The 27,741-nt window shown below is 45.2% G+C and overlaps 2 protein-coding genes across 7 annotated transcripts in view; one reads left to right on the top strand and one right to left on the bottom strand.

Annotated features, from left to right (window-relative positions):
• The window catches only part of LOC119402037 (uncharacterized), a 55,828-nt gene that overhangs the window by 23,232 nt on the left and 4,855 nt on the right, over positions 1-27,741 (top strand). For 3 of the 6 annotated variants that reach the window (XM_037669107.2, XM_037669104.2, XM_037669108.2), the window contains 4 exons: positions 15,115-15,198; positions 18,250-18,328; positions 23,339-23,418; positions 24,749-24,835. In XM_037669107.2, coding sequence (XP_037525035.1) covers positions 15,115-15,198; positions 18,250-18,328; positions 23,339-23,418; positions 24,749-24,835 — 330 coding nt within the window. The remainder of the gene's footprint in view (positions 1-15,114; positions 15,199-18,249; positions 18,329-23,338; positions 23,419-24,748; positions 24,836-27,741) is intronic. The other 3 variants (XM_037669110.2, XM_037669105.2, XM_037669106.2) reach the window with 3 other exon arrangements.
• Positions 10,125-27,656, bottom strand: LOC119402039 (uncharacterized). Its single transcript, XM_037669117.2, has 3 exons — positions 27,564-27,656; positions 24,462-24,601; positions 10,125-10,631 (listed from the first exon to the last, which is right to left on the bottom strand). The coding sequence occupies exons 1-3, from the start codon at positions 27,625-27,627 to the stop codon at positions 10,476-10,478; spliced, it is 360 nt and encodes a 119-aa protein (XP_037525045.1). The 5' UTR covers positions 27,628-27,656; the 3' UTR covers positions 10,125-10,475.

Below are 27,741 nucleotides of genomic sequence, written 5' to 3'. Positions count from 1 at the left end.
ACCCCCGCATGAGACCACACGGATGCTCAGGGGAATTTCCAGCCACTGCGCAACAAAGATTCAATCCAAACACAAGGCGTTGCCTACAGGCGCACCGAGACAAGAGCGTCCAAACAACTTCTTTCCTCACGCGAACGCCTTCCTCTGGCCAGCGCCTTAGAAGGCGTTGATCTGTCTCACCATCTCTTAGCAGACACAAATTCTCAGTGCCTTCTGAAACCAAAGACGCTCCAGCAAACGCAAAAATTTCATCGCTGCTCGAAAAGGAATGCGCTTGCAATCGGCTATCTTCTTGTTCACCTTCAACCGACTTAGCGCTGGGTTCCACGCTAACGACCTTTACGCATTGGTCGTCCTGCTCTGCCACATCAGCATGTGTTAACAAACGCGCCTCCGACTCGATACTGTTTGTTTTGATGACAGCTTCCGCCCTCTCATCCTGCTCTCTCAGAGAAGTAGCGTCTGCGCTATTCCGAGAAGTCACACTCTTTCTCTTTAAGGGTGAGTTATTCACTTGATCTTCGACAGTGCTTGTGGAGCCTGATGCCACATCCAGCGCTACACAAGAATACGCGGACACCATATCGGATACTTCTTTAGGTATTCATCACCCTGAATACCTGTCAGACCTCTTTCAATATAGCTATTTGGAGGTAATCCTACATATTCAGTAAGTGTGCTCGGCCTATGAGAGATTCTGAACGGAACTTTCTTGTTCCATGCCTCTGAAACATCGCTCGGCTCCATCGAGCTCAACAACATTGTTCCTAGCTTTGTGACTACCCACCTCCATGCCATTCTCTGCCTGGGTTCCTGGCTCTAACGACAGACTATGGCCAGGTTCGAGGTCGGCCTTACTGAAAGACTTCAACTCACTCCTGCAAAAACTGGTTTCGCAGTGTCTTCCTCACACCTCCGCCTGTCTAAACCCGTCTCTTTATCCACTGCGAGTTCGAGCCGCCTCTGAAGTGCTCTCCGTTTTGATTCCAGGTCCCCCTTCTTAGCCCTTAGTACCAATTCGAGCTTCTCCTTCTTTACCTTTCGTTCTGCAGCCCGTTCCTCTCGCTCTCGCACCATCCGCTCGTCAAACCATACTCTAAACTCGTGTTTGGAAACAATTTTGACGTTTTTATTTTATTGACAAAATGCAAAAGCCTTTCCGCATAATGTAAATAAGTAGATCACGAACCATTCAAAATTCTAATTGTTGTATTAAAAGAATCAATCGTTGACTTTAGCAGTCATTTTGGGTAGGATGACAAAGTTTTTTTTTGCGCTGTTGAAAAGGTAACAGTCTCTTCATAAATCCTGCATGAATTTTGTTTAAAATACTAGGTAACGACAATGAAATTGAAGTGCATGGCATGAATTTGTTTGTTGTCGCATTTTTTGGGATTGAAGGATACGCTTTTTTAACTTTCGCAATAGTTTCTAGTATAATCATGAACTCAGATCAGTTAGTATTCCAGAGCCACAGTCCGTACATAATACAACAAAATGGCAAGCAGTCCGTCGGATATCTCATTTCTAATGTCGATGAGTGCTGAGCGCCCTGGTTCAACAATAGGGGGCCTGTAAAATTAAGCACTATGCAACTGTTTTGGTTGAGTCCCAGCCACGTATATAAAGGCCTTAACGCGATGGCGTTAAAGAGCTCGTTTCACAGAAATTCTGGCGTCGGTGTCGGCGTTTTGGTTGTGCAGCGCGAGCGGTCGGTTTTTCATTCAAGACGCTGCCGGGACGCTGCCTCGCGACGCTGCCTGCGTCGGCGCCGCAGCGCCGCGAGGCAAGATAGGGGCGGGGGGGACCGTAGGAGGACCATGAGTTGATGCGAAGCCGGAGCACCTCCACGATCGCGTTCCGTTGGCGTTCGTTGGGCATGCTACTGACCTCGCGTCGTGGAACGCGGAGAGGGACGCTACGCGCGTCGTATCTTCCATCTAGCCTGGCCGTTAATTCTCACAGGGCTAGCGGGGAACGCGGTCGACAGGCGGGCGAGAGGGGGTCAGCGTAGGAGAGGAGAGAGAAGGGGAGGGGACGCGCATGCGCTCGAGCTCATCGCGGCGTTGCGCAGGAGAGAATTTCGGCATGTCTAGCCCGCGTTTCCGAGGAAGAGAGGAAAGGGGGAGGGGAGAGGGGAAGTGGAGAGGGGTATGGGAGATGGGAAGGTGAGAGGGTGAGTGGAGAGGGAAAGGGGAGAGGGGTAGAGGACATGGGGAATGGTGAGGGGGAGTGGAGAGGAGGTGTGTGGAGAGGGTATCCGCATGCGCAGTAAGGGTGGTCACGCCGCACACCACCACCACCACCACCACCACCGGACAGATACTGCCGTTTACTGCCGGCTGCCGGGAGATACGCCGGACAATGGACGTGTGACAAGGTTAGACTAAGAGGAGCTACGCCCCTAAAGAACACGATATCAATGATACGTCGTAGGAGGAGTCTCCTTACCGCATGTAATATTACATGACAGAAGCGTACAATCGTGCCAGACGTCGAAACATGTCAATTGCGCAATGAGGGGGTGAATTAAAGGCCCTTCCGTTGCCAAGCGCTAAGACATATATTATCATCATCGTCAGCAGCAAAAGCATCAAGAAAGTGAGCAGCTGCATAGGTTCACGTGTTGTCTTACGGGCGCGTAGTGGACCATTCATTGATTCGCCAAAGGAAGAGTTATAGCGTAGTGAGCACTTTGCAACTCCACTTGCAGTAGGCTTTCCAGGATAGTTTGAAACAGCCAATGTTACGCGCACAGACATTCGTTTCCTTGCAACACGGATGAGGCAACAACCGTGAATTGAAGATAGGCTTGCAGGTGAGAAGGTGATGCGCACAGGGCCTGGTTACACAGTTGCGTTCTACTCTAGAAGGCCAAGCTCAAGCGTTGTCCAAGCTTTTCTTCTGTTTTCGAGGGTGAGGCCTGCTTGACTGACAGGTTACAAACGTGTAGTTCTTTTAATATTTATTTTATCATCTCCACCACTGGCCTTTACTCCAGCTTAGGCAACTCAGCCATTCATTCAACTAAAGTTCATTTTCTGTGTATTGCTAGTGTTTAATTAAATTTTAAGACCTAGAAGCAGTCGTTGATCGTCATCTTTTGACACCACATCATGAAAAGCCAGCGGCTCGACGACAACAGATATTCATATTCTGGCACAAATCGGGGAAGAAGAAATTAGCCAAAAAGTAGCCAAGTAGCCAAGATGTTTTCTGTGCCGCCGATAGCCTTAAATAGTAGCGAACTTGGCGCAAGATAGCCAAACCTGGAAACCCTGTGCGGGCGATTGATCTGAGAAACGTTCGGACAGGCGGCAGAAGCAGAACAATTTTTTTTTAGATGCGAAGCATCTCTTGTTCGGGGGTATGTCTCTCGGCGTCGGCTCGGTAGTCCGCACTAACACTACGCATGCGCAACTCTCCTCCTTCCCTCTCTCCAACAGCTGCGCGTTACTCACTCCACTTCTCTACCAGCACCTGCTTGCGCTTCTCCTGCGCTCTCGCTTCTGCTCTCGCGGCGCATGCGCTACTCTCCTCTTCTAGTCTCATCTCCTTCAAGTGGTAGAGCGCTGCGCGCGTTCAGTGCAGCGCTTGCTTCGGTTGACTCCTCTGAAATGCGGGCTCGACATGCCGAAATTCTCTCCTGCGCAGCGCCGCGATAAGCGCCAGCGCATGAGCGTCCCCTCCCCCTCTCTCTCCTCTCCTACGCTGCCCCCCTGTCGCGCACCGGTCGACCGCGTGCCCTACGCGCGGTGCTCGAGTACATTGATGCCGCGCAACTCGCAGACCGCCTCTAGGCCGTGCTTAGCGCCTGACCAGCAACGACAACGACGGATCTCCCCGCTTCCTCTACCCCCAGCCCTCTACCTGTTGTGACCTTCCCTTTCCTACCACCATCTTCTCCTCCTTCCCTTTTACCCCCCTTCCCCTAAAGTGACGCGGTTGTGGTGTCCTCGGCTGAGAGACAGTTACTGTGTCACTCCCCCACCTTTCTATAGGCACCGTACAGTCGAGTTTTCCAGTGCGACTGCAACGCCAGAACGCAAAACCTAGCGGACAAAAAACGCAATAATGAGACGGGGTTGCTCAAAATGGAACGCGATGTGCGCGTCTCCCTCTCTGAATGAGTGGGCGGACTGCGGCCGGGATACACGGGGGACGCGTTCGCGCGTCTGTTTTCTGCGTGCCCCTAACGACCAATGCCAGCGAACTTGGGACGGGCCAGTGCGAGCAACGCAGCTCCCTCTGGTCAGTGTACGGTGCCTATTTTCCATTTTCTATCAAGAAACTCTTCTCTTCTCGACCGCGTTCCCCGCTCGCCCTTTGAGAATTAACGACCAGGCTAGAGGGAAGAAACGACGCGCGTAGTGTTCCTCTTCGCGTTCCACGACGCGAGGTCGGTAGCGTGCCCGTTGTCGGTAGCATGCCCAACGAACGCCAACGGAACGTGATCGTGCAAGGCTTCGCATCGCCTCATGGTCCCCTTTAGAGGGAGATGGTGTAATTTTTGTTCACCTCGCAGCACCCAGCAGAAGGCGCGTACGCAGGAGTGCATCATAAATAAAATGCGGCCGTGAATATGATGATGACCTCTAGAGTAAGCCCTTATTTGCTGAAGTATCGCGCAACATCACTTCCTTCGGCTAAAATATGCCCTTCCGTTTTACGGTGCGCTAAATATAGTCAGGATTTTTCATAAGCAGTGCGACACGTCAAAAATATAAAAATTTAGGAATTTCACAATTCAGCAACTGCTGAGCACTAATTGAAAGAGACGTTGCCTCAGCCATGTTTGTTCCGGTCGGCAAGCGTGTTCGTAGCCAATCCTAATCAATCCGCTTGTCCAGGAATAAGCGCGCGCCTCCAGGGGCGGTCTCAGAATTTTATGGAAAGCAGAAGCGTCGACCTCCGCAGCCAGCAAAGTTCCGACTGCTCGTAAAAACGCCTGCAACGTACAAAAGTGTGGCCAACCGAACGCGTTGTTGCTAGAAAAGCAGCGTACACACAGATGTACACACTTTAACCTTTCACTGCCTCGTTTTTTCGGCACTGCTGCACACTCCATGCCTGTTTTTTTTCTACACGTTATACGTAAATTTATTGTTAGCAGAGCAGCAGGATGCTGTTAAGGACATGTATATATTTTTGTAGGAATTATCTCATCAAAGTTAAGGTAGCACTCATTACAAGCGATGAAATTATTAACGAAATAATGAATGTTTAACTATATATTTCAGCGTTTACCCACTAATACAGAGCCACTGAGACACTAATTATCCATTTCATCGGGAGCCCGAATGAGTCAAGAGCTCAAGCATTTCTTCGCTCAAATAGCGCGTGCATATCGCACGCTGACTCCTCATGTCTGCGCTGCTGAAGCGCCGACAAAGAGACGCGAGCCGGCACTTATGTGCAAGAATCCGCTCTCTCTGTTGTTGAATATTTCGCTGCAAGTTATCTTTGTTGATATCTTATTTTCGTAGACGGTGGACACACCAGCATTGTTTTTTTTTTTTCACAAGAGTTGTCTCGCAAGTGGCAGGGAGTGACTTAGAGGCAAAACGAGTACACTCGGGATGGGAAAGGCTTGTGCGTGTGTGGTTGCCCGAGTTATCTCAAGATTGGCAGTGAAAGGGTTAAAGCAAATGAATCGGACTTTTGTACTTTTTATTCATCGATTAAGCATCCTGAATATTTATAGCGTGAAGAACCTTGCGTGACAGTACTTGTAGCCAGCAGTCACTCACCTACACCTCACCGGTTAGGTTATTCAGAAACAGAAAAAAACATGCAAAAGTAAATTACATTGCAGTTGGCCCTCTCGTCGCTCTGAAGGGCTCTTTCCGGAAAGGAGTTGCGCAAATGGCACATGGCACGGCACTAAGTTCCTTAGAAGGTTGCCTATATGAACGCCGCAAAAGAGAGAAAATGGTGCTGCTCGTTAAATCAGCAAGAAAGAAAACACTTTAAAAAGTTGCAAGATAGTGAGGGCGTTTGCTGAGCATTATTAAATCGACTGAGGAGAAAAAAGAAGAAGACCGCTTCCACCTTCAAGTCCCTGAATGACCCTGTGAGTTTTTATCACAGCCCGGAGGAGAATATGGCAGCACCCAGGGAGCCTTCGTGGAAAAGGTCTACAGCTAGAACAAGTCGCATTACTGCTGAACAAGAAAACACGTCCTCAAGGAAAAAAAGAAAATGATTATGGGACATCGTAGTATTGTGTCAGGCTTGCTTCTATAGACTTTCTAAACGGAGGGAAGGAGGACCTGATTTGTGGCCGGTTGTACAGGAGTACAAAGAGTAATGCCGCTGCCTAGGCACTGCATTTCGGGAGGATGTGGTGCACGCTACTTACATCAGCTCCAGAGAGGATTATGACGGCACCTACAGAACATTTATTGAAAAGGTGCATAGATGAGCTGCTCATGCTATATGAGAGAGAATACACGTTCCTTTGGAAAAGTAGATGGCGGGTCTGCTTTCCCAGAAGGCACTTTGCCGGGTGTAAGATACAGAGTCGTTCAGTAAGTTACGGAATTACGGTATGCAAAAACGGTATAGTGTTACCATGCCACTTCCCCTTTCTTGCCCGTTGTGAAGGTACGGCAACACCACAAATGCTTTTTTTTTTTTTTCAAAATTTACTACGGGGTTGTCCCGCTTCATTGTTGCGTCTAAACCTACGCATTGTTAAGGAGGAACCTACCGTTCCCGGTACGCACTGCCACTGGAACTGGGAGTACCTAAAGCGCAATCCAGAAAGGAGGAGCGCTACGGTGATTGCCTACCGTATTTCCGTACCGTATCGGCGTAACTTCCCAGAATACTATTCTTTCGTCGGGTATAGCTGCACATGAACGCCTTTCCAGGCGATGCCCCCCTCACTAAGGGACTTTAGAGTGCCCTCGTGCCAGGGGAATTAGGATTCTTTTACGGCTGCATTAATATTCTTTGCCCCGTTAAAACATCTGTGAAAATGCTACCGCGCGATTCCGTGGGGTGTACTTTGTACGCCAAGCCTTCGAAATTGCTGATGATGATGATATGCGGGTTTTCATGGCGCAAGGGCCATGCTTGGCCAAAGCGCGTCATGAAAATACGAAACTACTGATAATATCGCGCCGGAATAAGAGAGCATCGAGCGACAGCATAATGTACCTCGCCTGACTTATGCCGATTTCGAATGCTGCGTAGTAGAGGTTCTGTACCTGTCATCACAGGGTGGCTTCCCCGAGCAGGCAAGTGAGGAGCTCGCATGCATAATCAAAACACTATTTTAAACGACGTGAAATGAGAACAACATAAATAAAATATTTGTTTGTTTTTGCATTTCATTGCGGTAACGTTTACTTACGGAAGCGGTCGCAAACACGCGGCCCACGGGTCCCACGTGGCTGCCTTCCGACCATATCTTTCGTGAGGTACCCTATGCAGTCACCACGTGCTGACACATAACCCAGGAACAAAAACTGCATATTTCAGGATCGGTGTCCAGATTTCAGTCATCCTGGACATCGGTATCGCCGCTTCTCGAGTCCTGAGGTCCATTCCCGGTCAGAAATGGCCCATAAAAAAGATTGGAAAGCGCCGTGTTCTTTCAAATGGCAAATTTATCTGACATTTCATTTACCGTACGAAGCGGCGGCTTCGACACTAATGATGCAAAAGATCATTGTTGTGTGACGATTTCAACCTATGATATGATCATGACGTCACATGCCGCACAGTTGCTGACGTTATCACATGATATTGCGACCTGTCAGAGGTGGGCCGATCCGGGAGGCACCGGAAAACCATGTCGAGTGCAGAAAGGTTTTGGCGTGAGATTAACACAAGCTAGCGAAAAAATATGAAAAGATGGCTTTTGCCTTCTAGTCGTCTTAGTCAAATACGTAAGGGACCGTGTGACTTTTAAACACTAAAAATCGAAGTTTTGATACTGGTGTATACATCTAAGTAAAATACACTTATTGTTCTCAACAGTTATTCAAGGTGATCGAGCAGTTGTCGAATAAAAGCAGTTGAGCATTTTACATATGATTCATTAAGTAGATTGCAATATTTACAAGGGCACCCCTTGTCATTCATTAGCACATTCTCTTATATCGTAAATAATTGCTGCGAATTTATTCAATATATATTTTGCTGAGTTCTGAGCTATTGTACCAAAATATAGTGCTATCTGATATAACGACAGATAAGCAGTAAACAAAGAATGAATTTCAGGAAGCGCACATAGCTCATATATAGGATAGTTTACCATTTTTTTCTGCAAGAGTATGAACAGAAAAAAAAGAAAGCGTTAAGATAATAAACGCTACAAAGTAAACCAGTTCGTTTTTTTTCTGTTCTGTCCATCCTGGCATCAGAGTTCATGTGACCGGTGACGGAAGCAGTACGCGCAACAACTCTTTCTGAAAAGCCCAACCAAACGTTCCTCTTGCATACGAAGCTCCCCCCCGCCCTCCATCGCGAACACATTTTGTTGGCTTGAAAAAAAATCACAGCATATCCACGGGGTGAATGATGATGTGTGGGGCGAAGCTACGGAGGGAATCATCTGTAAACCGTGAAACTCTTCCGTGAAATGCGCCCAGTACATAATATAAAGAGTGTGAAACATCGTGTATATATTAAACATCAAACTTTTATTGTACTGTTGGTTTACGTGGTCCCTTCATTATCACTTGTGATCGGTGAAATGCAAGGAAGAAGTCCGCTCCCGAGCGAAAGAGCGCCAAGAGCGACCGCATTCCCCGCTCGCCCTGTGCGAATTAAAGGCAAGGCTAGAGGGAAGACAGGACGCGCGTTCCACGACGCGAGGTCGGCAGCATGCCCAACGAAAGCCAACGGAACGCGATCGTGCAAGTGCTCCGGCTTCGCATCGCCTCATGGTTCCATTTAGCGTCCCAAAACCAAACATATTGCTCAAGGTGTGCCTTGCGTTTCTCGTAGAAATAATTTCTTTATCATGTACATTAAGACGAAAAGTTGAAAGCTCACTAGAGTGTATCGCCCGCAAAGTATGTCTTTTAGTGTGATTTAACTCTCGTACGGCAGGGTCCTCGCGCCGTTGCCGGTCCACCTCGCCCGTTGACGATCGGGCGAGGTGGCTACATATAACTACTACTACTACACTTTAAGAAAAACATCTGGCGTTCTTTCGTTCTGCTTTTACAAAACATCTGGCGTCTTTCGTTGGTTTATTTCATCAATCAACGGCGTTTTGAACAAAATTTTTATTGTTTAATCACGCACAGGAGAAATCTCACCAGGCACTACCTTGGAGGTAAACAATGGCTGCTAATGGCAATGAGAGACAGAAGAAGTCGGCTTTTAGCTAACACTTACACTTCTACTTCTACTAACGTTTCCTACTGGAACATGCCAATGGCTGCTAATGGGGAATGAGAGACAGAAGAATTCGGCTTTTAGTTAACGCGCACGCTGCGAATTTTTTATTGTTCAACAACGCACAGGAGAAATCTCCCACCGGCACCACCTTGGAGGTCAAAGCGTAAGACTTGTTACTCACTACTACGACCACGACGACTACGAGGGACGAACGGGTGCCGCCTTAAGGAGCTTCGCCCCTAAAAATTGCTCTGCCTATGCCCACACGATATTTCAGATTTTGCCGGCTGGTATAAGACGATGAGAGCGCAAGGGTGTCGAGAGCGTTTAGTTGCGCCGAGCTCGTGGAGGCAAGCGTTCTAGCTTCCGATTTGGTCCTCTTCTTCTTGCACTCCCGGTGACTTGGAGCGTTCGATTTGCGTCGCGTCCGCAACGAGGTGTTAAGTAAACGGATGCTCAAGCGAGGAAAAATTCCAAGAGGGATATCCTATACAGGCACACGCGACTTGACGGTGTTTTCACCCAAGATGTTCATTATAGGGAAATTAGTTCATTCCTTCTGGCAGCTTCGAGTACCTTGTGCCTGAACAATCGGCGACAATACGTGTTTTCTTCTATTCGGAAATTTTCCCATCCCACTTGTAGACATTATGCTCACTCGTTATCCATCCCACACCCATATACCACACCGCGTCTCACTACCATAATTTTATACTCTTTACACACCTTTTACGCTTCTATATAGCGCGTGATTTTAGGCCTCTATACAGCCAAAATACACCATCATTGCAACCATCGGTCACCGCTTACAACACATAAAGACATGGCGCTCTTTGGCCACCTATGGCCCTTGTGCCACAAAACCCCACTAATCAATCAATTAGTTAATCAATCAATCAATAACTCTTCTATTCGGAATGACACTGTTCACATGTAGACAAAGAAAAAAAAATAGGTTGGTGTTTCTTCATAATAACGCCCTGTTTATTATATGCACCACCTTGATATGGATTTGTCAGACAGTCCTGTCCTATCGTACACGCCTACGAACGGGATATACAGCTCCAGCAATAGTTCGAAATCCCCCATGGTGTAGACTCATCCACAAGTTCGACTCACGGTTCCAGGTATAAGGCCAAAAGCGCAGCTTTCGTCTCCAGCGCTGAAGCATCTTTCTCTTCTTTTGTTGTACGAGACGTACAGCGAGCATAGCCATCTATATACTGACGCCTCAACCACCGTGGATGGGTCTGCTGGGTCAGTGATCTTTCCTGCAAAAACAACCACCGTGAAGATTAGGCTATGCCACCAGACTACATCGACAGCTGCAGAACTTGCTGCTCTGCGTAGAGCACTTAGAGTAATTCATGACCAAACACCCAAGAAATAGAGCGTGTTCAAGGTCTCCAAGGCAGCTCTACAGTGCCTGATATACGCCTTACGCCGGGGACCTCACGAGCAACTAGTGTTGGAAATTAGAGAGCTGCTCCATCACCTCTTCGTGCAAGGACATGACATCACCTTTCAGTGGCTTCCAAGTCAGTGCGGCATATAGGGCAACGAACATGCCGACGCAGCTGCTCGAACTGCACACGAAGACGGCGTACAAGAATCCATCCCGTTATCAAAAACGGATGCTGCGATGAAAATTTGAGAGATTGCCAATGAAGACATAAAATCCTTGTGGAACACATCAAGTTTACAGCACACACGACTGCATAGACTAGACCCGTGTCGTCGACTTCGACCTCCGTCCGGGCTCTCTCGACTAGAGGCAACGGTGCTTTGTCGACTGTGGCTTGGTGTTGCTTTCACTAAATCTTTTGCCTTCCGAATCGGCATGGCAGACATTGCTGCTTGCAGCCAGTGTGACAGCGAAGAAACGATAGACCACGTTCTTGTCGCTGCCCTCGCTACAGCTCGCACAGACTGTCGCTAGCTGCTGTGTTGGCCCGCCTTGACGACAGACCGTAGGCGTGCGCACAGGGGGGGGGGGGGCAGGCGGGCGCCCCCCCTCATCACCTGAAAGGGGGGGGTGCAACATCTGCCCCGTACATTGACCCTTGTAGTCACCTAAGAGGGGGGGGGGCGCAAAATCTACCCCATACATTGACTTAGTAGGGTAGGGGGGCGCTGCGATGGACCTTTGCCCTCCCTGATGGAGGACCCTGCGCACGCCTATGCGACAGACCCTTGTCGGAAGAGTCAGTGCTGCAATACCGACCCGAACTGTCTGCACAGCGAAAATCATTTAAGGCCTTACTGAACTTTTTGCGTGCCAGTGGCCTTTTCAATAAGCTTTAGTACTCCCGCTCTACAGCTTCCTTTGTTTATATTTATTTTATCGCGCGCCTTCTCTTCTCTCCGCTTTCCTTTCCATCTTTCTTTCTTTTTCCCCCTGACCTTAGTGTAGGGTAGCAAACCGGATGCTACAATTCTGGTTAACGAGGTCTGGCCCACTTTTCCAAGTTGTGATCTAATGTCCTCAGTATCGGAGTTTACTGCCTCCCGAATCGATTGCCGCAAAAATTTCTCGAATCCGTCAAGAATGAGCGGAGTTACGGGGGTTTGGCGCACGCTCTCAGCGCTTTCTCTATTTTCTCGTGCCGACGAGCGCACTGGAAGCTACACAGGGAGGAATGGCACGGGGGAAATAAGTTACGTCAGCGCGCATCATGAAACGCGATCACTCTCCCGCTGTGATTCGCGTGCGAGTGCGGGCAATTGGCGGCACTCTGTGGCAAGAAGCGCATCGGATCCGAACGCCACTCTCGATTTATGTTGGCTATCGGCCAATCAGGATGCTAGGTCTTTTGCGACGTGGAGATGCAGATGGCGACGTCAGCGGGCAGACACACCGCCCACCGACGAGAGTGAGAACCGGCGTTTGTTTGAAAAAAGGGTGCCTGGGAAAACAACAACTTCGCGTTCCGCTTGTAGCCTTTAAAGCGCGCATGACTGCAATATTTGGCTGAGTAGTTCATAGTCGTGTCAGCTTTCCGCAGGATGTGTTTTTTCAACAAGCCCAAGGAATGCTTCATGACCCATTTACCCTCCCTGCCTTTCTCTCGTATTATTATCGACGACGAAGTGTGCGTCTTGCACAGCGCTTTGTTTACCGGGTGACAGTTTTTGGTGATTTTTCATGTTCCTCGCGTAGCCATCGGTATTTTATTTGGCTACACTGGAAGTAGACTGGCCTTCACACCCTCCAGGCATGCCTCCGCCGTCGGCGGGCCCCTCGAGGAAACGGAACAGCGAACTCAGCGACGCCGACAGTGAGTCCACCGAGCTGTATTCGGCAAGCAGTGACGATTCCGACGATGAATTCACGCCTGTTTACAGTCGTAAACCAAAACGAAGATCTATGGGTGCTTCACCAGCTTAAACCGCATCTACTGTGAAGCCGAAGGAGGCTTCAATGAACTACACCGTCTTATTTGTGCCTGTTTCGCCATCGGACAATCTGAGACACTTGAATCGGCAGACTATCTCGAGGAAACTCGAGTCTCTGGCTCCAAACGAAATCAAGGATGTTCGAGTCAACCCCCGCAAGAATGTCTTGGCTATCGACGTTATACACCAGGCATCTCTGCTTGCTCTGACCAGGGTCACTGACTTCGACGGTATCAAGGTTCGAGCTCACCTTCCACTTAACAAGGAAATGGTGGTAGGTGTAATATACGATGTCGACATCTCCATTCCTTGTGGCGACCTTGCAATGCTCATCAAGGAAGTTAGTGACCGTAGCAACGTCTTCCAAGTATCACGTCTGGGCAACTCGCGTTGCGTAAATATTGTCTTCAAAGGTGACATATTACCATCCCACGTGAAGGTGGGACAGTTTCGTCACGTGGTCCGTCCGTTTACACCACGACCACTCCAGTGCCGTAAATGTCAAAAAAATGGGCCATGTCAGCGGAGTTTGCAGGAACGTGGCGATTTGCCCCCGCTGTGCAGAGCCACACAATGCGGAATCCTGCCGAGCAACTGCCCTGAAGTGTACCAACTGCCATGGATCACACGAAGCCTCATCAAGGGACTGTCCATTAGTGAAAAAAGAATGGAGTGTCATGAAACAGATGGTGCGGGACGGCTCGACGCACAAAGAGGCTGCTGACGTGGTGAGAAATAGACAACGACGCTCGCGTCGGCGACGAGGGTCTAAAACTACTGCTACCCAATCTGGACGGACAACGCGAAATCCTACTCAGACAGATCGTCAGACTTCCCTTAAGCGACAGCTACCACCACTGCCGCCACCACCACCGCCCAATGCATCACAATTGGAGAGCCGGAAAGACGCAGAAGCTTTGAAAGCGGCGGCGGATGTCGCGTGGCTCTCGCTGCCACCACTGCGCACTCATAAAGAGCCGATGCAGAATGCCCCGCAGTGTGCTTCATCGTCCACAGATGACTGCCACGACAAGAACCTACAAGTCCTCGCTGTGTTGAGGTCTCTCATGACCACGATGCGCACTCTCCTCAACGGAATGACAACTCCGTCAGCTCAATGCGCTCTGCAAGTTCTCGATTCCTTGGAGCCAGTCCTTGCAAGCCTTTTTTAACATCTCGCAGAAGAACCGATGTTAAATATTTCTCCGTTGTGACTGTCTGTGTGTATGCAGTGAACACTGATGTGTGTGCGCGTATTACTTCTTCCCTCTTTCCTCCTCGCTATCTCTTTTTTTTCTCCCCTCCCCCCCCCGTGTAGGGTAGCAAACCGGGTATAACCTGGTTAACCTCCCTGCCTTTCCTTCACTTTTATCTCTCTCTCTCTCTCTTGATATGGCGAGTTTTCATGGTTTCATAATATTTTGTGGCTGACAGCGACGTTTGCGCAGCGCAAAGTTAGTTGAGGACTAGAGGCGAAAGAGGTCTACAATCGGAAATAATTTACATCCGAAGCAGTTTTTGCACTGGGCTTTGTCCGCAGTTCCATTGGCGACCATCCGCTTTCTAAAACTTACCATAGCCATCTGCGCGAGCACGCCCCCCTAAGCGCGTGCTCGCGCCAAGGAGGAGTCTTCATCGTCTTGCTCTTTGACCGCCTTGATGGTGATACGTGCAGAGCTCTTTAGGGGCCCGGGCTGCCGTATGCTGTTCTAGCTTGGCGTAACGCAGACAAAAGCACGTGTTCTGGCACACGCTAGCGCGTTCGGGCCTGTGTAAGGGGCTGCGTAAGACGCTGTGGCCTCTTCCCCTTACACTCTCTCAGCAATCATGTGATGGCGTCGGCGAACGAGATTCTGCAGACGGGCGATGAACCCGCGTGGCGTCCTCCAACAAGAGTTCGGGACGAGTAACAGCAACAGCAACTGCACTGAATTCATGGTGCGCTCCACATGCAAGGACGCCTTAATATCGGGCAAGGTGCCCATGATGAATGGAATATTATGTCGACCCATGCGCTCCTTCGCATCCCCACATGATTCCCTTTAGTGGGAGATGATGATTCTTTTTACCCTGTGCTTGCTCAACCTCATCATGAAAATACACTTTTTACATATATTAATGGCGTGTTTTTATGGTCTTTGTTTCATTATGCAGCACGAAAGCCCTGTAGGCATAATCCGGAATATATATGAGCCAGTCTCAATGGGCTAATTTCGAATACTCAGGAGAAACCTAAAGGAATATCTTTACTTCATAGCAAGTGTCATTAGCAATGCCTCGCTGTGTCACGCACGTTGGCTAGTTGTGCTTGTTATGCCACAGCATTTATTGTTTGTACACATGTTGCTCGCGATTCAGAAAGGGTACGTGCCCGGCTGCCAATACGAGTGCCCTAACCAGAGAGGAAGAATGGGAGCGCACCCTACTGGAACACCATGCATGGTAAGAAGAGTTCTTTTGCGAATTAATAATTGGACAGTCAATTTTATTAGCACTAATGATAGCAATGTCTCCATACTTGCATGAACTAAGAACCCTTTCTCAATCGCGAGCAGCATGTGCGCAAACAACAAAAATATTTTTTTCTGCGTACAAAGATTGTGTCATGTGGTTATATTAGTAAGTGCCGGAGAACCGTAGGGTGGGGTATTTTCTGCACTGCTTGAGTCTACAAAACTTCTGACGCAAACATTACCGCACCTCGTAGGATGTTACAGCTTCAGGTGAATACTTTCCAGTGAATAAAAGAAAACCGACGATGTACAAGTGAATAAAGGAAAACCTACTTCAGAAAACCTACATAGTGCCTTGAACGATTCACTTTCCAGGGAAGAGGGAATAGTATTGAAGGAACGCCACGACGGGAGCAACATTGTACTGCTTTGGCATGGAGACGTTAGGATGCGAATTATTTTATCGTCGTAGTTTACCGCAGATGTGGAAGGAATCTTGGTAGTCAACTTTTTTGGTGGCATTCCAATCACTAACCCTGGACTAAAGACTTCGGGTGCACTTTCGCCAGTTGTAAGAGTAATCAAATGAGCAACACTTTATGTGTTTTTTTCTGGGAGACTGGAAATTTAGAGGCCGAGATACCTTTAGCACGTAGTACAAGTAACAAGAACATTATTTTTGCAGTGCTACTATTAGGCGAAAGAAATATATGCTTACAGTTTGGAGCTGTATCACGAAGCACAAAAGCCAGTACCATACATACAAAGATGGGGCAGGAGCTTAACACTCGCTTTTTGTGTAGGTAAAAGTACCAAAAGCGCCAAAATATTGAGCACGTATCTTGTTTTACAGCTACAATCAAGCCAAGTTATCGCGCATGTTTAGTAAACGAATTAATGTTAAAAAGACAGGGCGTGGAAACTCGCACACAAGAGAGAAGTCAAGGCACCACAAAGGCCACAAAGATAATGGATGACGGTGAAAAAGATGCCTTATCTACTATAATTCTACATGCATTTTCTAACGGTTTACAACTCTATTGAGGTTGCCAACAATAGCACAATTATTGATGGTTGATTATTGGCGTCTTGTGCATAACCAAAAGTCTTGTTTTTCTGCACAACAGCAGGTCATCCTACACAATGCCTATTTGATTCAGAGTGTATGCAGTATATTCTCGGTTTGCTTAGGTGTGCGCTATGAGACCAACTATCATATACTCCACATATCTGCCGATAATAACCTGGCTTGCGCGCAGGAACCCCGAACTGATGAAAAAAGATGCAAGATTTATTTACGATAGCGGCTAATGCAAGTAAAGAGCCGAATGCTGCTTACGAGCTGAAAACTTTATGAACTAATGATGTACAGGTGTACACTTGCTGGCAGTGGTTAGGGTAGCGTTAACTCATTTGTTGAGTAACTCTGATGAAATTTGAATTGTTACGGGAAAGCACAATTGCATCGACAGTGTGGGTAGCTATATAGAGAAGTCGGCTGCCTTATATTTCACTAAACGAACCTGTTTTTCTTTGCGCACGATCTCGTTATTTCGTTATTCTGCCCGTCGTCATTTTATTTTACTCTTATTATATGTGTCTCAATTGAGTTACTTGTCTCGGGCGATCATAAAAAGGGACTAGTGTACCGATAGGTGTGTACCACGCCACAGCCTCTAAACACTTCGACGTCATTAAAACAACTCTTACGTCTAGAAAATTTACCAGTTATGGTTACGCACCCCACCACCTGGCATCCCAACAGTATACACTCGCATCAACAGTTCTTTATAGACCTTATGTTGACACTGCACTAGCCATGGCAGCTTATTGTGTAATGATTCGCGCTGGCTCACTTCAGCACACAGGTTCGCATTCCGACCATGGCGACCGCGTTTATATGGCGTCGAAAAGGATGAACACCTGGTTGCTGGAAGCTAGGTGCAATTTAAGAATCCCAGGTCGTCAAAATCAATGTGCAGCCTTCCATTAGGGAGTACTTGGCATCATGTCGTGGTTTTGCACCGTAGAACATAATAGTAAATGAGACACTGTGACGGCCAACTTAAACAACAACGACAAAAAACTTGTGGAAGTTGCAAAGAAATTTGTTAGTTTCAAAAATGCTTACTTGATTGTGACCACAGTTTGATCCAGCTGCTTTCCAAAAATAAATGTGACACTCGCAGCGTTCATGCTTTGGATGATTATTATTGGCATTAATGAAATTGTCAGCGGTGCATGCTCCTGCAAATTTAACAGCACGTTCGAGGATAAGTTTCAATTTTAAGGCGAAAGACTTAGATGCCTCATGAAACGCGAAAGTTGACCGTCACCGTCGGCGTCTAGCGGTGTCGGGGATGAGTGATGCAAAAATCACCATCATATGACGACGTCACCATATGACGTCGCGATGATGTCAGTCATCGTTGAAGTTTGTGACGTCCTGACGTCATTGTGACGCCACGTCACGTCACCTGATGACGTCATTATAAAGCATCGTACCTTGGTCAAAGGTGGTCTGATCGCGGAGGCAATGCAACACCAGGTGAGGTGCCTCCGATCTTGGAGGCAGTGCGAAAGCACGTTAGGGGCAGAAAGTTTCGAATGATGGTGGGACAGGATCCATATATCGAGTGAGAAGAAAAAGAATATGGCTGTCGCCTTCGAATCGCTTATGGGAATGTCCAAGGGACCCTGTCAGTTTTTTAAATGATTCTATGACAGTTGCTACATTTCTTAGTTTATCTCCAAATTCTTGTTCATGCGGATTCTGTCTGTCTGCAATCAATGAAATTTAAGTTCATCGCTTTGCATCATTTACACATGAAATTATATGCAGGCATTTTGTCATTCAGAAGGATATTACAAGTAAATATCTCGGAAATCTAATGACTACATTCCACTTTTACACTATAATACGAAACATGCGACGTGCTTGTGCATACGTCGTAGCCACAAATTTCAAGGAAGGTGTATGATTACTGTCTAAAGTAAAATTATGCTTACTAATTGTGGCACATTCCTATCATTTTTGCAGCCGGTTAATAGCCAAGGAAACCGCCACGGAGTAGCAGGAATATGCCAGAATGGGGATTGTATAGCACATTACTTACTTGGTAAGTGATAATCTTTATCTTAACAAGACACTAAAGAGAACACGATTCTCTTCATAACAGTAGATTAGAATTTGAGAATACCGAGTCGCGTATTGGCTCTTACCTCGAGAAGACCCTCATAAGCGAGAAAATGCGCAGAATAGATAGAGGTCGCGATGTCGCCTTCAAGTTCCCTCACTAACTCGCCATGACGTCCCAGATTTTCACGGCGTCGGGTAGGGCCTACGTAGTCGCGTATTGGCAAAATTGACGTATGTTGTATTGGGAGCGACCCAGATTCTTAACATAGCAAGTTTTAGAAAATTTCAGTTAGCCAACGTGGCCAAAATACACAATAAGACTTTCAGAATTCTTATGTCAGATTGACGTTCACGTGCTGAGGTTTTCGCGCGAAATATAGATATGAAACATGGCCTTTATACTATCTTCTAATAATTATGATATGATGACGAAATATTGACAACAGATTCATTAAAGAATACTTTTACTGTCGAAAGTATTTTTATCTCTCACTTAGGTGTAACATTAAAAAAAGTCAACTGACATTTTATTGCAACCCATTTGAAATCTAAACAGAAACTTTTTGGAAAGTGTTTAAGCTCCTAAACCAAACACGCAATCGTAAGTTTCTGCACGCTTATAATTCTCAAATCTAACTTCGCGAAGTCCATGTTTATTACAGTATCATTGAACTTTAGGGATGTTTCAACAAATTTGATTGATACAATATATGAGATATTTAGGTGTCTATTCTCGTATGTCAAACTGAATTCCTGCAAGTCATGAAAGCATTAAGCCTATTAAAGAGGTACCTTTAAAGTGACATTGCATTCATTTTTCACCTGCAGCTTTTCACATGTATCAGCATAAACCTAAACTGAAAGAATAAAAGGGGCCCTCCAGGAGTGATACGTAATCGTTCGCTTTGAAGAAAATATGAACTTTTGATTTGAGTGATCTGTATATTTATTCTGGGCAGTCCTATGCAAGCACGGATTGGTTTCCTTCACTCTGTTTACAAAAACCAAACACTCACGTTTAAATGTTGAAGTCATCTTAAACAAAAACGTTGCACATTGATGGCGAATTACTCTGAAGAGCCGGCGTGCGCATTTTTCTTTGATACTGCCCTTTAATAAATGTAACTGTCGTAACAAATTAATGAATACATTAGTTTGATTACCATGGAAATGCAATAATCAACTGCTTAAAATTTCTTTAAAAAAAACTTCGGCTTATAAGTAAGTATCTAGGACTCGCTGTAATAAAGAGGCAATAATACCAACCCGCCGATACGCTCCGATTCGATCTACAAGTGACAAATACACAAGAGTATCGGCAATGATAGTAGTTTCTCTAGGCGGGCACATCCCGGTTACTTAAGGTTTCACAAGTATTTTTTTTTATCTCTAGAAAGTCACAGTTTAGCCGCAAGGGCGGAACAATGAACGTGATGCAATAAAATAGAATGCTCTACAAAGTAAGCCTGACAGCTTTAGGAGCAATGTGAATGACAGAGAACATATGCTTGCGAAGTAAACAGGTGGACCGCAGCGTTGGCAGATCAATATAAACAGACACACACGATAGCCACGGCAAGCCGCATGTAGAATGGTGGTGTCCATGACAAGCGGTTTCTGGTTAACCTCCCTGTCTTTCCTTTCTCCCTCTTCTCTCTCTCTCTCCGGTGAACAGGGCATTTTAACCCTTTTAAGAGCCACCTATGAAAAACTGTCTGTAAATGCGTCAAATCGAATGTTTTGGGAAAATACGACACCGATCTGAAAAAAAAGTTATCGAAAGGTGGCCAGAAAGTGTTTTTTTTTGTTATGCGGAGTCAAAGAAACTCTCTCAACGAAAAGGCGGCAAGATCTTTGCCCTACACTTTCTCCACTTACGTCGACATAATAACTGTGAAACATGGTGCCCACCCTACGACAAGCGAATGTCCAATTGAGGCCACTTCAGGCTCTGTGTCGAGGAGTTAGCGAATGCCTGATTGCCGAAGAATTTTGCGATCTATTATTGAAAACTGGATAGGCTGCGCAAACGAGTGGGTACTAATGCTAGACATAATCGGTTTGTTCGATTGTAGTGATATTTTCTGCGTTGATATACACTTTCTCCATTTACCTCGACATAATAACTCTGAAACACGGTACGCACCCCCCGACAAGCGAATGTCCACTTGAGGCCACTTCAGGCTCTGTGTTGAGGAGTTAGCGAATGCCTGATTGCCGAAGAATTTTGCGATCTATTATTGGGAACTGGATAGGCCGCGTAAACGAGTGGGTACTAATGCGAAATATAATCGGTTTGTTCGATTGTAGCGACATTTTCTGCCTTGATATGCCTTTGATCTTTTGATATGGACATTAACTTTGCAACAGACAATCTTCAATATGTGCCCTTGCAGTGTAAAGAAGTAGGACAGGAACAGGTGGAGTTAAATACGCCGCGCAATCCATTCTATGTGAGAAATGAAAATCAGACCTGTTGAACATCTTCACGTTAGCAAGAAGAAAAGGCTTCAGAAGGTTGGAAGTATTGAAGGCAGTGACGTTTCTGAAACAAGGCCAGAGCTCTAAGTTTTACGTCATTTAGACCGGTGACTGTGACCAGCTGTGTGCTTCAAAAGAAATGGAGAACATGATTAATGAATGCATTTCATTGTGGTAGTTGGCAAGAAGAAGCTGCTAGCAGAAAGTGAAGCCGACTTCAGAAAGTGATGAGGCACAATGGACTCTGTGACGGATGGGGAAGATCAAAGTGCACGCGCAAGCAACGCTATAACTATATCGCTTGATGTTCAACGAGCATATTGTCACGTTGTCGTGAGGTAGAAAAAAATCAGAGCACAGTCGTTAAACTCGAAAGATTTTATTGGGCGAACTTTTGCCTAGTAAAGGAAAGACTAAGAGTGCAAGCGACACTCGCTGTACAAAGATAACGGTAAGCACTGACGTCGGGTGTCGACCAATAAGCCCATCTACGAAATGCGCCTTTATGCATGCTTTATCGAAGCTTCTGTACACAAATGAAATAAAAAAAATTGAGAGAGAAATCTAGCAATTTTATAGAGACGCCCTCTCACATTACAAAAACTACTTGGACCGTGGCCTGAAAACCATCTTCAGCAAAAGGCGAACATCCTCCTAAAAGACTTCTTAGGGGACACTGGATCACATAATACTCGTGATGAGCACCTATGTGTCGTTCTATACGAAGTGATGCGTTAGTCCGTATTCTGTGGGTAAACCTTGGACAGAAATGTGTGCGTGCCAGCGTTCTATTCCATATTGCTAAATGCACACTTGCAAGCCAACTGTCCATTGCCATGTTACTTTATTGTTTGCTTCAGTTTGATATGTGTGTTTCAACAGCGGAGCTGTTTAATTAGCCCATTCAGCCCTGGTGTCCTATAAAAAGGACACCAAGATATATTGCTATAAATTGTTACATAAATAACTAAGAATTCAGAGAAGTGTCTTAGGTATCCCTAATACATCTGCGCAAACATTGGTGGTAGTTTTTCTATCGTCGTCTTCCTCGGAAATCCCCAGTGTTAAAATCAAAATGGCGGAAGGTGAAAGAGACGACATACACCCAAACCAAATATATATGACATTTTCTTACTAGCTATCGTAGTTGTGTTAGCTTCCAGTTGTGTTAGCTTCCGATTTCGTGTAAGTGATTTTAGGAAATCAGCCTGGATTTCTAGTTTGCAAGGGAACTCCAATAGCAATATTGTATACATAATAAATAAGAATGCGTTTGCTACACGATATGAATGGTGCGTGTGGAAGCTAGAAGATAAGGACGATGAGGTGCAGTTCCGTCAGCTTGCCCTTGCAGGCATGGGTGAAAACAATTTCGGCGCAGTAAAAAATGGATTCGGCAATCTTTTGTGATATTGATATGAGATAGCGTCCAATAATTAGGAGAAGGCCATTCAAGTGCAATGAAGAGCTGTATATCACAATCGCAAAAAAATTCCTTTTAGAGATTTCCAACGCAGTAACTAATATATGGTTGCTGGCATGCTGCCTTCACAACAATTTCACGTGTTAACAGAGTAAAATAAAAAGCGCTATCGAAATTCACCATTTTTCACTTCATAACCACTTAGTCCTGGTGTCATATTATAGGACACGGCGGCATTGGTCTTGCTCAGAATACATTGTTATGCTCAGAATACATTATTTTCTTTCTGTTGACGTGGTAGACAAGCGTATTGGTAGGCAAGCATAGTCAACAAGAAAAAATTATTTGCCCACTAAAAAAATTCAGGGCTGAAAGGGTTAAGCTTTTCGTTAGGCCGTGCGGTGAGTAGAAAACTGGGCCTAGATATAACGTCACTGAGAAATGCGAAGATAAGCTTAGCCAAGGTTACGCCTATTACATCACCTCGCGAAGTTAAGTTAAGCTTAGCGAAGATTAGTTAAACCTGGTTGTGCGAAGTTGACCATAGTAGAGCCTAATCATGCCAAGTTTAACTAAATCAAGTCTAGTTAGGACTAATTCATTTTATTGAAAACGGATTAAGCGTTATTATGCATAAGTTTAGCCTAATTAAGCTACATCTATTTAAGCTATGTCTCATTAGGCACACCTTAACCTAGTTAGGCATAACTATGTTAAGCCTAACTAAGGTAGAGAAAGAGAGAAAAATAAATTTAAGAGAAAACATAGCATAGCTCTGTACATTGCAGTATGACAAGGAGGTGGGAGAGGGAAGTGAGGCTGAGGATAACGGAAATGAGGAGGAAAAGGCCACCAGCTCTGCTGTTTCCTGTCTTCGCACCACTACTGCGCTCCATTTTTTCTTTACTTGTTCATTTTTCCTTTGGAGGGGATCATTTTTTTGTAGCTGCAGAACTTATAAAAATTGAGTAGCTGAGCAGCAATAAACTGGAACCTGTGCAGAGCAAGCTAGGTTTAAAAACAGAAGCGGTTTCTTTTTCCTCTCCTTTCGGTTCTACCTAAATATGTGAATTGCATTTGTTCCAGATGATCATGGTACTACTGAGGCAGTGTCTAAAATATTTGCGCAGGAGTACAAAAATTGTACGGACAAAGAACATCTTGGGGTAAGGAAATTGCACGCACACTAACAAAAATCCGGGCGTTACCACGCATTGTGGGAATTGAAGCAGTCGCAGAGTAGATGCTTGTGCCGCAAATTGAGCCAATTCTTACGAGGTGCATCGACGTCTTTATTTGGTATGAGTAGTTCTGTGTGTAACATCGCCTTATCAGGTGCATTGACAACACTGGCATCTCTCATTGCCCGACGTAACGTCGGCACTTCAAGGAACCGGCGTCACTTTTTTTCGGAAATAAGTGCAAGCTGATGAATCGACATTTGCCCAAGTTGTATTTGCTTCTACATGAAGTGCTGCATGAGTGTGAAATCTATTTCTTGAATGTTTTCAGAGTATGGTAAACGATTGCTTATGTGATCATCTTTCTCGCGCTCCTATTTAAACATGTATATTGTAAGCTACGTTCGCTGGCACATTCTTTCGGTTACGAGCAACGCTAGACTATCTTTTTGAGTCAGAGGAGTGCATATGTAAGAATTTGTGTGCTACACGTGACTGTGGGAAAGGCCTTCCCTAAGTACGCCAGAGGCATGTCATATTACTTATGTCCTGGCTTTCCAATCACATTTGTGATACAGTCATATCGTCCTATGCCAATTTTCCTATATGCCATGTTAGGAGGTGACCGAATGAGCACCGAGACGTATGTGGCTAGATAGATAGATAGATAGATAGATAGATAGATAGATAGATAGATAGATAGATAGATAGATAGATAGATAGATAGATAGATAGATAGATAGATAGATAGATAGATAGATAGATAGATAGATAGATAGATAGCCGGATAAAATCAGAATATAAAGAAAACCCCGCAAGTTGTGCAGGTAAACCATGTATGACGTAAATAATGACACTTTTTCTGCGACTAGGAGACACAATGCTCAAATTCAATTTCAAATGAGCTAAGAATTGTCCCTCCGGCCATCCGTCTTTTTCTGTTCATTGGTTGAAGCTGTCTTGAAGTAATCTTGCGCACACATCTCCATGTTTATGATAAAAAAGTGAACTGATGGAATAACAATTACGTTGCTGGTTCGCACGAAGTCGTAGCTTTCTGTGTTGGTACGGATGCTTTCGATAACGAGATGAACCTCGAATATGGGCCTCCTGAAGAAGCACAAGCACTTGAGCTTCTTTTGGTCCCGGTCGTCGTCCTCCGTTAAACCTATGCGCGAAAAGAACAGTTACGGGCAGCAGAATACTGACCGACTTTGCATAGGCTGAGTAATATAGCAATTAAAAAAACATATAATAAAATGCAGAGATTGAATAACATAGAAATCATTTGCTCTATATTTGCTACTTTCCGCAGAAAAGTGCGCTATATGATTGTCATAGGTATTGCAAGGTTGGCGGCGGATGGTATTTTGGACATTATACAAGCAATAGCACATGTCAGGTGAGCCCTAATTCTTAGAACAAATAAAAATTTGGTATGATCATTTGCACATTATTGCGCAAAGTACGGATGACAAAATTAGATTTTAATTCGAAAGTTTAAATAAAATGTTGAATGAGAGTTAGAGAAACCGCCGCAAATTATATATTTAGTTGGTTATTGAACAATGTGCACCCAATGATTCCGACTTGTGCTAGCCATTCTACCATAAACTCCGTGAAATATTTTTACGTGTTGTAGATCACGCCTTAGTGAGGATGATCTTTCTTGGCATTATCTGCCGTGGTTGCTTAGCACGTAGTGTGTCGCATTGCTAAACACGAGGGCGCGGGTTTGGTTCTCGGGCCCGGCGGCCGCATTTCAATGGGTGCGAAATGCAAGGACACTTGTTTGCTTAAGAGCACAGGGTGGGCCCTATACCTTCCATGAATTTGAAGGCTTTGTTAAGACCCATCTTCTCAGAAAATACTATATGTAAAGCGTTCGGGTTTGCTTCATTCTATTCGCGGGCGTCTCTTTTCGCAATGGAACTAGAATAACAATTAAATATTAAGTTGTATTGTTTATTGTTGTATTGTATTGTAATTTTTTAGTAAAGCAGGTAGTTCTTGTCATTATTTTTTAAATAGAACTAATTTTACATAAGTTTAAATAAATTCTAGTTCAATACCTTTATATTGATGTTCGGTTTATTCTGGATAAAAATCAGCCATCTGCTTTTTCAAGTTCTTTTGATCATGGGGCAAATGTAACAATAAATTGATTTCAATATATTGAGATTTAAAGAGAAAAAACACGTTTATTTCATGTTTGTTAAGAAGAAGATGTACTGAACAGTTTATTTACAGCAGCGTACCATATAGTCATTACACGAAACAGCTTTTCGCTTCTTTTCCTTGTTTTCTTGGTTCCCTGGGTTATTTTGTCTTATCTTCTATCTCTCTACTAATCTTACACTGTCGATAGCGGCCGATCTCACACAACCATATCACAGTGTTGCGCCTCAGTGATATGCCAAAAAGCCTTGAGAACGTTTACTTAGGCCATGCAGGCCTTTTTGAATATTAGAACGGTTTCAAAGGAGCCAGTTCTGAGGGTTCCCATTTTAAGGTACACGACCCATTTTGTTGTCTACGAGTGTCACGGTTCCTCCGCATTCTTTGCAGACACAGTTACTCGCGCGGTTTGTAGAAGCTCCACATCCATCAAAGCATAGCCATTGTCACTATGGGTAGCATTTTGTCCTTCCAGTGACGAGGGATGAGGGCAAAGCTTACTTGCTGAAGTGCTCGCACGAGTGCTCCCGGTCTCGTTTCTTTTAGCAGTCGAATCATTTCGATTTCTAATTAAAATTTGCTTTCTAAGCGGTTTCTTTGATGTGTCAACATGGAAATATCTTCTGCCGCCGCAACAAAATCAACAAAGGCGCAACCAAACTCAAAATAATCGCACAAAACCCAGTATCCATGAGGGTCTCACACACACAAGGCAAGTCGACTTGTTAAATGCCACGCGTCTTAAAAAAAACTGCGCCATGTACCTTTAGGTAGCCGGAATACCTTTTTATAAAGCTGCTAACCGCATCTCGGAGAAACTACTAGTTTCATTTTTTAAAAGGTTCACTTGAGGTAGAAATCGGAGGTTGTGCGTGGATTTAGAAAAAGGGGTTTGGCTGCTCGTCAGTCTATCTAGAAAATCTAGTCCTTGTTGCTCAATCAAAACGCGCAAGATGTGTTGGGTACTGGATATTGTTGAGGAAGGCCATTTTGTTGCAAACAAGCAAAAGACTGAACTTTAAAGTTTTTAAATGTTACCCTACCCTGTGTCTTTGAATTTAGGTGCACGTGAAAAAAACCTCAGGTGCTAAAAATTACTTGCAGTCCCCCACGACAGCCTGCCTCATATTGACATAGTGGTTTGGCACGCAACACCTCAGGAATTATTTATTTCTTCGCCTTTGCTATCAAATGTGGCATATTCTGAAATAATCACCGAATCCCCGGCTTTAGTTAATCGATGGAAACCCTGAATTTGATTTCCTCTCCTACGTTCATTTCAGCACAGTCGTATACAGTGGCTTAGCAAGAGCAAGGGTGTTTGGGGGTTTCAACCCCCCCGCCCTAAAATTTTCAATTTTGAATTTGTATATCACGTGCACACGTATAAGCGCATGCACGAACATACATAAAGTATGGTTGAAACGCCCCCCTCCCCGCCAGAAAACAACTTCTGACTACGCCAATGCTTGTATTCTAATTTAGTCACCAGTTTGGGCGCTGAGTAAGGTTTTCTCAACATTTGTGGACCCTTTTCCACCCACAAAATACAACTTCTTGCTTTTATTTACTGTTCAGTTATTGCCACAAATGACTATGAATTCTAGAGCTTTCGTAAGGGCGACGTTCCCCGCGGGTCTTGCTCAGAGAATATCTAACTGTCCTAGGCTTAGCTTTGTGCATTGATGAGAGACGCATGTGCATTTCGGCCTCGGAATTTTTACAGGATGTGTCCTTGTCATCGAACATACATTCGGCCCTGCATTAGCAGAATACTATAATCTGTGTTACCACACATATATTTCCTTAGGGTTTGATTGTTTGCGTGCTGCTTAGTTATTTTGCAAGATGACATTGTCTTCTGCATTAACATTTTATATAGCTTGCAACTCAAAATTTCGGACACCAGGCAAGAAAGAACTAGGTTATTTTAACGAAAGCGAATTACTTACATAAGATTTTGTTGGGGGAAAATGGCAGAACGGTGAAAGGTAGAACGCGTGCGGCAGTCTTCATGAGTTCGGCACGAGAAGCTTGCAGATACTCCTCCTGAAAAATGTAAGGATTTATTAAACGCTATTGGCGATAAAGGTTTGTAGTGTAACTTCGAGGTTGAATAAAAAGGTCATA

Source organism: Rhipicephalus sanguineus, chromosome 8 (assembly GCF_013339695.2).
Source record: "Rhipicephalus sanguineus isolate Rsan-2018 chromosome 8, BIME_Rsan_1.4, whole genome shotgun sequence".
NCBI classification, from domain to species: domain Eukaryota; kingdom Metazoa; phylum Arthropoda; class Arachnida; order Ixodida; family Ixodidae; genus Rhipicephalus; species Rhipicephalus sanguineus.
Note: the sequence above shows the minus strand (reverse complement) of the source record. Positions and strands in the feature narration are given on the sequence as shown.

Coding starts and splice junctions, on each gene's coding strand:
- LOC119402039 (XM_037669117.2), bottom strand. CDS start 27,627: ATGAAGACTGCCGCACGCGTTCTACCTTTCACCGTTCTGCCATTTTCC. Junction 24,602..27,563: donor TTCCCCCAACAAAATCTTAT/GTAAGTAATTCG, acceptor TTTCGCGCATAG/GTTTAACGGAGGACGACGAC. Junction 10,632..24,461: donor ACTTCGTGCGAACCAGCAAC/GTAATTGTTATT, acceptor TTGTTTTTGCAG/GAAAGATCACTGACCCAGCA.